General features: G+C 40.3%; 1 protein-coding gene across 2 annotated transcripts; it reads right to left on the reverse strand.

Moving 5' to 3' along the window:
- Positions 1-1,176: 1,176 nt before the first annotated feature.
- lcmt1 (leucine carboxyl methyltransferase 1) lies at positions 1,177-13,518 on the reverse strand. 2 transcript variants are annotated; one of them, XM_042082111.1, is made up of 12 exons: positions 13,500-13,518; positions 13,131-13,235; positions 12,756-12,847; positions 12,447-12,568; positions 7,761-7,837; positions 6,642-6,703; positions 6,437-6,539; positions 4,249-4,369; positions 3,190-3,291; positions 2,236-2,327; positions 1,944-2,041; positions 1,177-1,714 (listed from the first exon to the last, which is right to left on the reverse strand). In XM_042082111.1, the coding sequence occupies exons 1-12, from the start codon at positions 13,511-13,513 to the stop codon at positions 1,692-1,694; spliced, it is 1,011 nt and encodes a 336-aa protein (XP_041938045.1). In that variant the 5' UTR covers positions 13,514-13,518; the 3' UTR covers positions 1,177-1,691. The 2 variants fall into 2 exon arrangements, with proteins under 2 accessions (XP_041938045.1, XP_041938046.1); XM_042082112.1 differs by having other exon boundaries at positions 13,329-13,512.
- Between the last annotated feature and the right edge of the window lies 1 nt (position 13,519).

The raw sequence follows: 13,519 nt of genomic DNA on the forward strand, positions 1-13,519 counted from the left end.
GTGAATGCAGAAGTGCCGTTCACCCTGTTACGAGTTGATGAACCACTGAAATGATTTTGGAAACATTATTTTAAGGTACACAAAACTCTTTGGTGTTGCTTTAAGAGTGATTTGAGCCTGTTCCAAATAGTTTAAAATGAAACTACATTAATAAAATAATAATAATAACAACAACAATAATATATTTATATATATGTATGTGTATATATATGTGTGTGTGTCGTTGTCTCTGTACCTGTACTCTGCACAATGACAATAAAGTTGAATCTAATCTAAATTATTATTATTATTATTATATTAATGTAGTCAATTATTGAATAACTTTAATTCCACACCCACAATACAACTCACAGAGCATATCCCCCACCTTGTCCTCACTCTGCAGGTCACCAGGGTAGTGAATTGATTCTGTCCCATGGAGCCTGGAGCTCTGCTCTGCTATTTTGTTAATGCACAGACTGTCATACAGTATGAAAGGAATCAATTTACTGGCCTGGACTTGACTCTGACAGTAGACTCAACATTTGATGAATGATTGTAATGGAAATGTAAATAGTTTTAGTGTAGAAACAAGGTCACATTTTTACATCCTATAAAGACAATGAGAATGTAAAAACTTTTAAAAATCAAGTTAGAGGGGGAAGGGTGTGTGACAGCCTGTCATTTATAGCTGATAGAACAAGATGCCTTAATGCTCATAATGTCCATTATTACAACATGATTCCAGTTCAAGAATTGTTAAGAATATAATCATTACATTATGTAAGAGTAGCGTATGAATGACCACACACAACTGGAAAATCCATTGTAGACTACACTGTAGATAGTGATTACAAAACTTAAGAGTTAAGGGAGTGACTCGATCATTGTTTAGGATAACCCAGACAACGAAATATAAATGAAAGCAATACAAGATATGCTTGCATTTATCTTAGTTGTATTTATCTGAGTATTTCATGTATGTACGTGCTAGCATCACGCATTGTTTATTATAATTTAACTTATTAATGCATGTTACCTTGGTAAGACTAAGAATGTAGCCATATTACTATGCAACACACAAGCAAACGTGTAGTTTGCTTACATGATTGAAGCAGTTTATGTATATTATGAATTTTACAGACAGCATACTTTTAACATTTTTTGGGGCAGTGTTGGAAGATATCAGTAATTCCATTCATGCTTTTATCAATACTTTAATTTAGCAATGGTAGTTATTCTTAACCATATCAAAATGTATCCACAGAATAGCAATACCATGCAGTAAAATATACAAGAAAATTAGAGCATTGGACAATCAAATAATTTAAGCAACACTGGATGTCTGAAAATATATACCGGTAGTGCTTTCTAGATAACACAAACATTACAAATAAATAACATTATAAAAACACGTGCCTGAAATTGTCTCAAAATGAGTTAGTAATGATGATTGCTTTAATCTGAGATATGGTTGGATCCAATCTCATTCAACATGAAAATAACACCAAAATTCATGGGTGTGGAAGACAAAAGCCACATAAAAAAAGACAACAAAGAAGATGAAGAAAACGACTAAACTGCTGATGTGGTGGTTTCCGTGTTTTAGCATCGCCGGATTGAGAGGAAACCCATTGTTCAGATGACCTCACACTTCATCCCATCCAGCATGGGTGTGTGGCACTTTGAGACATCTACAAGGCCGCCGGTCATCAGAACGCAACCTGGGAGAGCCCTGGCAGAAAAAGCAAAGGGTCACATCTGAATAAGTAATTGGCAATAAGGAAACGGATGGCCACACTGTGACGCCATCAGAACAATAGTTCAAACACAGTGCAGATTGTTAGATGGCTTTGCTGGTCAGCCCTTGGTAGCGCATTTAACACACAGTTTCCACTTGCCAGGCATTAATTACATAAGGCAGTGCAGGCTGCCAGCATTCTGTCATTGGGCCTGAGCCTCACCTAGCCTGAGCTTGTCCTTGGACGCCCAGCAGATGCAGTAGTGTTGAAGAAGCTGCTGGAGCAGTTCCCTCTCGTCCAAAAACTCCAGACGCTCGATTCTACACATGCAAATATGTATACAAAATTATAAAACACACCTTCATATGTAACCACAAAGCAAAGATGTAGAACAAAACTGTTATGCACAATGATAAAGGATGAAAATGTGAAGAAAGAAAACTATAGTCTTCAAGATGCTGTGACAGAATATTTGTCCATTGGTTGGCCTTTTGACCGGTACTCTCTGCTGTACCTGGCTATGTCGTCCTGTGGCAAAAGGCTGTAGACCGTCATCATATCCAGAGCGTCAGCGTTCTCCCATCCATTTGACAGAAAGCGGTCCTTCTGCAAAAGGGCACATTCATGCCAATAACAAAAATTTAATAACATTCAATGGAAAAGGGACTGTTTGGAAAGACGCACAAAACACACAAAAAAGCACTAGTTATCATATTCACCAGTCATCTATTATTAAAAAAAAAACCTCAAAGACTAAATAGAAAATGTAACTCTTGGAAAGATCTGATGGATGGAGAGATATGTGAGCGATTCCAGTTCAGCAGTGTGGTAAACCAACTGAGTACACAATTACAGGATGCGTCAGACGGACCCCCGACCCCCAATCCCCCAGAGCCTTGCGTGAGACTCTATGCAGGTGCTGCAAACACAGAGCTAGACTCCACTCGGCTCTTTCACAATCATAAAGTCACACGAAACTCCTCTTCAGAAACAGTGAAAGTCCAGGTTCAGTTTCCACTGCGGTGAGCTTTGCAAGGACAAATATTGCCATTACGCAGTGTAGATGGACACAGAAAATGCAGTGTCAAAACCTGATGTAAATTTCATTTGACACCACAGCGTAATTTCAGTGTAGTTTCACTGTAGTCACAGCAGTATAAGGCCACTCTTTCTCTTCACAGTGAGTTCCAAAAATAAATTCTACGAGTTCTTCTATGTTTAAATATCAACACAAAAGACTGAGAAACTCAATATCTAGAGGGAGTCACCAAACACTGCCTGTTTCGCTATCAGCTGTAATGGCTTCAGTACTTTGGTAAAATATGTGCTTAAAAAGACTTTAAAGGCATACACATGAAATGCACATTAAAAGTCCATTGGGTGACACTCAAACAAAACATGGGCAAGGATTTGATAACATTCCTGGTCGGCGTTTAGGTTTTCATCTGCCTACAGGTGGGTATCTCACCTGTGAGTCCAGAGACTGGCACACCTCAACTCCAGCAAGAGTGCACTGGCGCCTCAGCAGGTTCTCAACCATCACCTGGCCAAAGCGGTCGGCCATATTCACCTAAACAGAACGGTGAGTTTAGCATCACATCAACCAGACAGCAATATATTTGTTACATTGAAGCGCTTTGGGTTGCACCCGTTATATAGGAAATGTGCTATATACAGTTGCACTCATGAGTTTACATACCCTGTACACACATGCTAAAGTTGACTAATAGAGGAATAAAAAAATAATCTTTTGGAAACTGAGGAAAAAAATCCAACCTTTAAGGACACCAATTGCAATTAAAATAGCCCAATATCATCACATACCCTTCACCATATCTCACAATTGGCATAAGGTACTTTCCATAAGATCATCTCTCAATGCAAATCAAACCAGCTATTAGGCTAACTGAGATAAAACCATGCCAATCTCTAGATATGGTGAAGGGTATGTGATGATGTGGGGCTATTTTAATTCCAAGGGAACTTTATGAGGATGCATAGTAGATAGATAGATACTTTATTGATCCCCAGGGGGAAATTCAAGGTCTCAGTAGCAATTAGTGGTATTCTGGATCCATGAAATAACTGGCCTTTAAAAAAAAAAAAAAAAAAAAAAATCCCCCTATTGGAATTTAACATAGGGGTATGTATAAATATGAGCCCCTGTATTTTAAGGAAGAACATTTATTTATTTATTTATGATACATTATTCATTCACAAAGAAAATTGGTGGTCTTAAAGGCTGGATTTTTCATCATTTGTTAATTGAGGCATTAAGATTAATTTCCAAAAGATGACTTGTTATTCCTTCTTTTTAGTCAACTTTATGTAAACTTATGAGTGCAACTGTAAATAACATACTTACTTAACACCATTGTAATATCAGATATATAGTTTTGCACACATTCTCCTGACTTGATCAGGCACATTTTACACACAGACACCTTTCGTGGCGACAACATTTTTATATTGAAAGACAAAAAATGTTTCAACAGATTCTAGCACAGGACATGAGGATTGTTCTGACCTGTTCGTAGTTGACGAACATGGCTGTGTGGAATGTGTCTGCCACCCAGTGCACCAGCTTGTTGGAGTGCTGAGGAGTCATGTACACCAGCACACACTCCGACAGGAACAGTGTAGGTAATCTGCAGGAGACAGGTGAAGAGGAGGACATGTATATAACATCAAGAGAAGACAGTAACATGACACAGTACCTCCTCAACATACTGAGCAATCCAATAGACAATTTTAATGGCAGGATATTTACATAGTGCAATCCCATGCTTTTTGAGCACACAGTGGAATTCACAGAGCAATGCAATCTACAGTACACTGACTATAAGGCAGTGTACCATTAAAATGATTTTGTAGCTGTTACTGTAAAATTCAGACCAATTATCATCCAAAAATGGACCAAAACATACCAAACTTTAACTGAGTAACTACTGAACTCTCCATAATGTGTTCTGTTTACCTAATCAGTTTTCAACATACTTATTTGTGTCTGTAGTAGAATATACAGATAAACAGTTAGTACAGCGCAAAATTAATAACAAAACAAAAAAAAGTCTTTAAGAGTTTATTACTGGAGCTTTGCATCAGCAATTAACAGGGCGTATGCCATGGTGTACTGCTATCTTTTGCATCTAGAAATGCAATGGGGTTAATAATCTCCACTCCTATTAGGTCAATAAATACCACAGGCCATGTAAGATAAATCTTATATTTGAAGGCCAAACAGTTCATAGTCTCATTTTCCCATGTGTACTGTATCTCCCCTGGTTTAGATGTACACGTACACTGAACATGTACACAACAACGTGCAAAGGTAAATACCCGGCACCTGAAACAAAGCTTGGAAAACGGACTGGTCCTCACAGGAAGCATCGAAACAAAACATGCATGTGGCCTCTTCCTAGTCTCATCAGGGCATATGAAAGGCAACGTCTGACGCACAAGAGCTAACTTCACAGCATTCCCACAAGATTCATTGTCGTCATTGGGAACTGATCATCAAACAATGAGCAGAGCCATATCATAAATGGAAACCTGGCACACATTTGAAATCCGCCTGCCAAGCCCACCATCCATAGCACATCCTGCATCCTGAATGGCCAGTAGGCTGTACCCTGGTTATTCTAGATATACAAATCATCCACTAGATGCAACTGGACAAAAGCTACTGTGGGAGCAATATTTAACACTTTTGATTATGAAGAGAAACTATTTTATTTAAGGTGTCCAACTGACACAACATACTTTGAAACATTGGAGACTGCACGTGTTATCGAGCTACACATTTTTATGGGGTGATATGAACTTGAAAAAAAGACAAACAATGTTGATGTAGTCTGAGGATGTTGTGATACTGCTGCCCACAATTCCCAATTAAGGTTTCCAAATATTCCAATTAGGTGCGCTACTATGTATGTGGACTCAAGGAGACCCAAGGAGATAAGGCAATGCTGTATTTGAAAAATCTCATGATTTACTAGCATGGCTGATGGAAAAAAGTGAAATAAAAAATCAATACTTACCATCACTACATGTCTGTCTGCTTTGATGTAATGTATCAGTAGTGGCACATGAAACAGCAACTTGCTAAACTTAACTAGCTGCAATATTGAGCAAAGTGGTCAGCATAATTAGCTGCAATATTGAGCAAAGCGGTCAGCATAATTAGCTGCAATATTGAGCAACAGCCAAAGAGAGATCCAATGATACAGCTCCACAGCTTTTTGGAGGCAGAGTAAAAATCTCAAAACAAAAACAAAATGCCTTGTAGGGTAACCTGGCTTGGTGTCGCTTCCCTACCCCATTGTGACACATACAATGTGGCTTTTTACACATACATGGGCATTACCAGCAATTGTTTTAATAGTCATCCCTGGAAATTGACCTTGCACTCAGCAAAACCACATTATCACACATGAAACAGGAACCGAATATGAAATGTCTGCTAAAGTCAATATCCATATCATGCCAAACTGCTGGAAAAAAATGGCTGGATATTCAAAAGAGGAAGCTTTTATGTTTCCTACTACCTTGCACGCTACCTTTTCCAAATAACCTTCCAATGCCGGTAAACGATTATTAAGACCTAACAGTAAATGTAATGGGTGTGTGAGTGTTATTCAAAGCCACAATCTTCATCATCGTTAATGTAATTATCTCCTTTTTTCTACTATATTTGGATGTTGGGTTGAACTTACTCAGCATTCATTTGAAATTTCTTCAGCTTCTCCTCTAGGTTTGGAAGGTCCCTTAGATCGGTGCCGATGATGCAATATCTGTCAGAGTCCAGGCTGTGGCCATCTATAAGAGCACATCAAGCATAAAATACTGTTGTGTGAAGGGCTCATTATGAGTAACGCATGGCCCTTGCAATATCAAGTCTGAAGAGCTGAAGTTATTTACCAAACAGAAGAGAGTCAGTTGAGTGAGTCTCAATAAGAGGTTTGGATAAAGGTGGTTTAGTCCTGGGAAGAAAACAGATAGAATGAATAGATTCTAATATACAAAAATGATGCTTTCCTACCTATTTTTAAGGTTACTGTGGAGGTCAGAAGTTAAAGCAACACCAAAGAGTTTTTGTACCTTAAAATAATGTTTACAAAATTGTTTCAGTGGTTCATCAACTTGTAAAAGGGTGAACGACACTTCTGCATATGCTTCGCGGCCCTGTATCGGCTACAACCGCACTTTGTAAGTTTGCCAGATTGGGTAGCGGATCTGTAGTTTGATGGAACGATACATAAGAAACTACAAATTTGACTTGCTTCTGATGTCGCAATACATCATACTTTCATAAAATCATGCAACATACTCTACCGTGTCTTTGGACATTGTTATTTGCAAAGCCGGTACATGATAAACAAATAGTGTGCATGCGACAGAGGAAAAGTGCTTTAGTGTTGCTTTAACAGACAATGCATAGTTAGTATACTAACAATAATAATAACTAATAGCATACTTAGTCATTGAAATAGCAAAAAACAAATGCATTTATTTCTATAGACTTCATAGGTTCATCTTAAGCTAGTTATATTATGTACTGTATGGAGATGGAATACACTGCCTATACCAAGAAAATAAAGATGGCAGAAAATGGTCATACAGTTTTTATGATCATGTTTGTCCAAATGAAATAAGGAAATCATCTATCCGCACATACAGTTATTCCACACAGTATGTCTTAAAGGACCTTTGTTCAAATGTAATTGTAGGAAATAGGAATCAATAGGAAAAACTGTTAATTGCAAGGCAAAATAAAACTCTGCTGATTATAATTTTGTGGGGAATGATTACCACGCTACATGCTTTTTAATGCTATTCTTTCTTTCTGCCAAAGAATAATTTCTTATGAACCGTACATTACATGAATGCATGTGTTGCCCCCTACAGGTAGATAGAAACTATCCCATGACAATCTGGAAGTGTAGTTGCTGTACCTTATAAAATAAAGGTTAAATGAAACATTTCACACACTGTTTAAGACCATATAGCATACCAGAAATAAAACAGCTTAAAACTTACTTGATGTTGTGTATTTTCCTAGCTACAATCATTGGGAAATCAACTTCAAAATACTTTTTTGGCATCATGTTCATACCCTTAGGAAACAAACAGACACACAAAGACAACAACACAGGAATGAGCAGGAATAAATAAGCAGAACAATCTTACAGTTAGTACAGCGGCTAAGGTCAGATTTTTACCTGAATCGTTCAGTTTTTGCAGAGAGCACGAAACTTGGTACAGGTATAGTACTACCCCTAGTGATCAAAAATTGAAATGGACCCCAACACATAGCGCCCCCTATCTTGACTTCAAATATGGCCACCAAAATATGCCCTTTTTTCTACATTTATGATGCTATGCTGCTTTTAACACATAATACGACATGTCTACAGCCATCTTTCAGCATTATGAAATACATAAGGAGACAATCATGCATAATTAAAATGGCAGACATGTTAGATTTTAAAGGGACACCAGGCAAGCCTGATGCTTTTTCTCTACGAAACTCCCCCTCGCTCGGTCTGAAGCTCTTTTCCTTTTCTTTGCATCTTCCGTCAAGGGTTTTCGCTGCTTCTTCGCCGGCTCTGCCATTATACACACGTTTGCAACAATCGCTAGTGTTTCGTTAGCCTCCCTCTGTGCTGTGGATGCAGGATGGAAACTGAAACTGCTTCGGTCGCCGGGTACGATACACTGAACTTGAAGCGGGATATTCTTCCTACAGGCAGTAGGGGCGGGCGAGAGAGTCTTCATTCGCCCTGTAATGAGTCATTTAACCATATACCGACTCACGAAGATGAGTAATTAACACGAAAACGTTGCCTGGTGTCCCTTTAAGGAAGTAGCCATACATTCTGACACAGTGCGTTTGGGCTGTGTGTGAAGTTTTCACTGTGTGACTAAACCCTGCACTTGCCTGGGCTCAATCCTTATGATTTGCCCCCTAGAGGCTGGCATGCTAGCAAGGAGGCTAAAACCCTTGGATGCTAGCGTCTGTCAAGTCTCTTAAAGAAACATATGCTGCCTTTTGGGAAATTAGCTATTTTGTCTTCTATCCTAGAGTTAGATAAATTAGTACATACACCCAGTCATAGTTAGATAAATTAGTACATAACCCAGTCAAACACATCCTACTGTTAGCCTAATTCAATTGAGGTGGGTGGGGCCAATTTGCATATTCTAAAGTTTCTTTTAAGGCTTATAGTGATTGTTTGAAAAGGTCTATTTTGTTTTATTGTAGTTTAATATTTTGCATCCCATAAAATGATTATGCCTGTCAATGAAGCTAATTTAAATATGAAATACCTTATGAGTTTAGCTCCCTCCTGACACATTAGGGCTCATGCTAGTCAGTGAACCAGCACTTTTAGGACACTTGCTAGTGCGTTCAGCGCCAAGTCTGGTGGAAACACTAAAAGCTCAAGACAGGTAAAGTTGAGTATCGTCCGCATAGCAGTGATAATCAAATTCATGGGAGCGAATGGTCTCACCCATACACCCAGCGGGGGCAGCCGTGGCCCACTGGTTAGCGCTTTGGACTTGTAACTGGAGGGTTGCCGGTTCGAACCCCGACCAGTAGGCACGGCTGAAGTGCCCTTGAGCAAGGCACCTAACCCCTCACTGCTCCCCGAGCGCCGCTGTTGTTGCAGGCAGCTCACTGCGCCGGGATTAGTGTGTGCTTCATCTCACTGTGTGTTCACTGTGTGCTGAGTGTGTTTCACTAATTCACGGATTGGGATAAATGCCGAGACTAAATTTCCCTCGGGATCAAAAGAGTATATATACTTATACTTATACCCAAGGAAGTGTGTAAAAGTAGGGGCCCCAATACTGATCCCTGATGCACACCTGTGGTGAGGTCATGTGCCCTTTAAGGTAGGATTTAAACCAGTCAAGGGCTTTCCTAGACATTCCAGTTCAGATAGTGTAGAAAGGAGAATGTCATGGTTAACAGTATCAAAGGCTGCAGATAAGTCTAGTAGAATGAATACTAATGACTTAGCAACTTAGATGAGGACTTAGCTACTGTCAATGCTTCGGTCACAGATATAGTAAGTCCAAGACTTGCTTGAAGACCATTTTCTCAAAAAACTTTGACAAGAAAGGAAGAAGGGAGATAGGTCTGTAAAAACAGGAATGTTAGAGGTGGTGGCAAATGATACATTTTCCATCTTTATCCTCCTTGACTGATTTTTCACTAGTTTCACATTTGGCTAGGGTCAGTGTCACTACTGGTAGCATAAGCCAGTACCTGGAGCCTACAAACGTTGCACAGGTAGTCCAACTCCTCCAGAATGGCACACCAATACGTTCCATTGCCAGAAGGATTGCTGTGTCTCCCAGCACAGTCTCAAGAGCATGTAGGAGATTCCAGGAGACAGTTGCTCAAGGAGAGCTGGGCAGGATGGTAGACCCAGCAGCAGGACCAGTATCTGCTCCTTTGTGCAACAACAAACAGTAGGAGCCCTGCCAGAGCCCTACAAAATGACCTCCTCCAGGCCGCTGGTGTGAATGTCTCTGACCACACTGTCAGACTTCATGAAGGTGGCCTGAGGGCCCGATGGCCTCTGGAAGGACCTATGCTCACTGCCCAGCAGCTCAATTGGCATCTGCCATAGATTACAAAATTGGCAGGTTCGCCATTGACACCCTGTGCTTTTCACAAATGAGACCAGGTTCACCCTGAGCACATGTGACGTTTAAAGATGTCTTGGAGAATGTAATGCTGCCTGCAACATCATTCAGCATGACTGGTTTGGTGGTGGGCCAGTGATGGTCTGGGGAGGGATATCCTTGGAAGGACGCACACACCTCTACGGGCAAGACAACTGCACCCTCACTACTCTTAGGCATCAGGATGAAAACTTCAGACCCATTGTCTGACCCTGTATTGGTGCAGTGGACCCTGGGTTCCTCCTGGTGCACAACAATGACTGGACACATGTAGCGAGAATGTGCAGGCAGTTCCTGGAGGATGAAGGCATTGATACCATTGACTGTCCCCCCCACACTCCCCTGACTTAAATCCGATTGAACACCTCTGGGACATTATATTTTGGTCCATCCAACACCGCCAGGTTGCACCACCGACTGTCAAGGAGCTCAGTGATGGCCATGTCCACATCTGGGAGCAGATTCCCCAGGACACCATCTGCCATTTCATTAGGAGCATGCCCCGATGCCATCAAGCATGTCGGGGCCATACGAACTACTGAGTACCATCACGAGTTGCTGCGCTGAAATTTAAGCAAAATGGACTTGCCGTGTCATTTTTTCCACTTAGATTTTCAGGGGGTCTTTGAATTCAGTCCTCTATGGATTGATCATTTTCATTCCCAAATAACGAAGTCGCATCCTTTTGTTCCTAACAGATCACCCAGTCCATATCAGTTTGAATCCTACCTCACAGGATGCTCGTTTAACGTATCATGGCTTGGACATCTGTCCGCACCTCACCATCCCACCACAGGGGTCCCCCAGGGCTCAATACTGGGCCCCCTTCTCTTTGCTAAGCACACCACTTCTTTGGGACAGATTATACATTCGCACAGCTTCTCATACCACTGCTATGTAGATGACACATAGCTTTATCTGTTCTTTCCACCTGATGACCCCTTGGTCTCGACACGGACCTCGGATTGCCTCTCAGACATATCTTCATGGATGAAGGCACACCACCTCCAGCTAAACCTCTCAAAAAACAAACTGCTGGTCCTCCCAGCTAAACCTACTGCTCCCACCTACTCGAATGCCCTCATACAGGCATTATATGCTCCCCCCCGACCGTTGCGCTCTTCAGACCAACATCGTCTAGCTCTGCCACCGGTACGCTCAGGTCAATCCAAACTTTTTCCATCTGTTGTTCCTCGTTGGTAGAACGCACTACCAGTTCCTACTAGAGCAGGGACATCCCTCTCCATCTTCAAAAAACTCCTGAAGACCCAGCTCTTCAGAGAATATCTTCTCTTGTAGCACTACTTACAACTAGCTAATTCTAGCACTTACCACCTGACTTGACTGTATAAAAACAATACTCACTTATGCATTCTTCCCTATTGTACTCTACCTTTTTGAATTGTTTTAAATTGTTCTAGAATTGTTGAGCAACAATTGATGCCTTGTATATTATTGAGGTTGTCATGTGATAAAATGACTGTTCAAACTTTTAAATTGTTTTTGAATGATATTTCTATCATGAATAACAATAGAGATGGTCTATATTTTCACATTTGGTATCCTCCATATTGGATTTCAAAATGGCCAACATCAAGTTTGTTTGGAAATCATGTCAATAGCTTCCTTGACCCTAACAATTGAGTGTTAGAACTTAAAATACTTTTCTAATCTTGTGTAATTTTGAAGTTGTATCAACAATTCTATTAAGAATGGTAGCCATATTTGAATTCAAGATGGTGGCCACAAGGGGGCGCTATGTGTTGGGGTCCATTTCAATTTTTGATCACTAGGGGTAGTAGTATAACTGTGCCAAGTTTCATGCTTTCTGCAAAAACTGAACGATTCCGGTGCTTAGCCGCTGTACTAAGTATTCTTATTTTTTGTATTTCCGTTTGCAGTGAAAAGCAGCTAAATCCTATACAATTACAGTCATAACATTTCATTTGGTTCTATTGATGCCAGCACACCATCTCAAATCTGATATTCTTCAAACCTCCCATTGCTCAACCCATCCATGTTCATTACCTTTAATCTCCAGAAGGTGGTGTCTAGCCCTGCACCAAGATTCACCACCTGACAGTTGCAATCGGTTTTCCTGAGAAAAGCATCCAGCAGGTGGTTCATTCCATGAACTCTGGCATAATAACCTAGAAAAGACGTATTTGGGACATATAAACACAGAGACTGACAAGGGCGCTAAACTCTTCTATCACTCTCTCTCTCTTACAAACAGATGTCTTGTATAATAAGCATGGTTGGATGGAGTATAAGGTAATCAAAATGATATCTGTTTCAATGCTGCTGCAAATGAACCACATGTAAGACAATACTTGCCTCTGTTGATCTCAGGGGCTTTTCGTTCGCCTGTCGTCCTCACAAAATACTGGATATAAGGATCTGACCAGTAGCCTCTACTAGTTGCAAATCTGAAAGCCATAATAAAGGACCATACAGGAAGTCGTTCAGAAAGTAGATAAGGCGAGTTGACACATTGCGTGCATATGTCACTGCAAATAACAAGACTGCTGTTGTGGAAACATTTCTTGTTTTTGCAGGTTTCAGATATGACGTCCTAACATCATCCTGTGCTGTAAGCAACAATAACCGAGTACGAAATTAAGTAACGGTCATGGAAACACGCTCATTTTGAGTGTTGCAAATCAGGTAACGTTAATTAACGTTATAGCTCGAGCAATATTTCTGTGCTACCTTTTACATGTTGATGCGTCATCGCAAGTTGTCCGAACTGCTTCATCTGCAGTGTCGGAATCTGTGAAAGGTTGCCGAGATGCCATGTGCTCATGCGGTGTAAGTCTTCGAGTAAATTTGCAGAAAATGTTAACGTTTCAGATCGCTAAAATACTTATCGTTACATATCGTATAATGTTAGCTAGCTCTGCAACTCACTCTGTGACCAGCAGTTAGCCGCTGTCTGAGATGCAACGGTATCAAACTCTGGACTGACTCACATCAATAAAGTGCAATATTTTATTTCATTTATCAAAAAAGATTTAAAAACAAGAGAAGCATTCTTGAACAGACACAAATAAAAACGAATCAAGAACTTATCAACCCTACTGCAAGCTGCACATCACATG

Source organism: Alosa sapidissima, chromosome 24, assembly GCF_018492685.1.
Source record: "Alosa sapidissima isolate fAloSap1 chromosome 24, fAloSap1.pri, whole genome shotgun sequence".
NCBI lineage: Eukaryota > Metazoa > Chordata > Actinopteri > Clupeiformes > Clupeidae > Alosa > Alosa sapidissima.

Coding starts and splice junctions, on each gene's coding strand:
- lcmt1 (XM_042082111.1), bottom strand. Junction 7,838..12,446: donor CCACCTTCTGGAGATTAAAG/GTAATGAACATG, acceptor TTGTTTCCTAAG/GGTATGAACATGATGCCAAA. Junction 6,540..6,641: donor AACTGACTCTCTTCTGTTTG/GTAAATAACTTC, acceptor GTGCTCTTATAG/ATGGCCACAGCCTGGACTCT.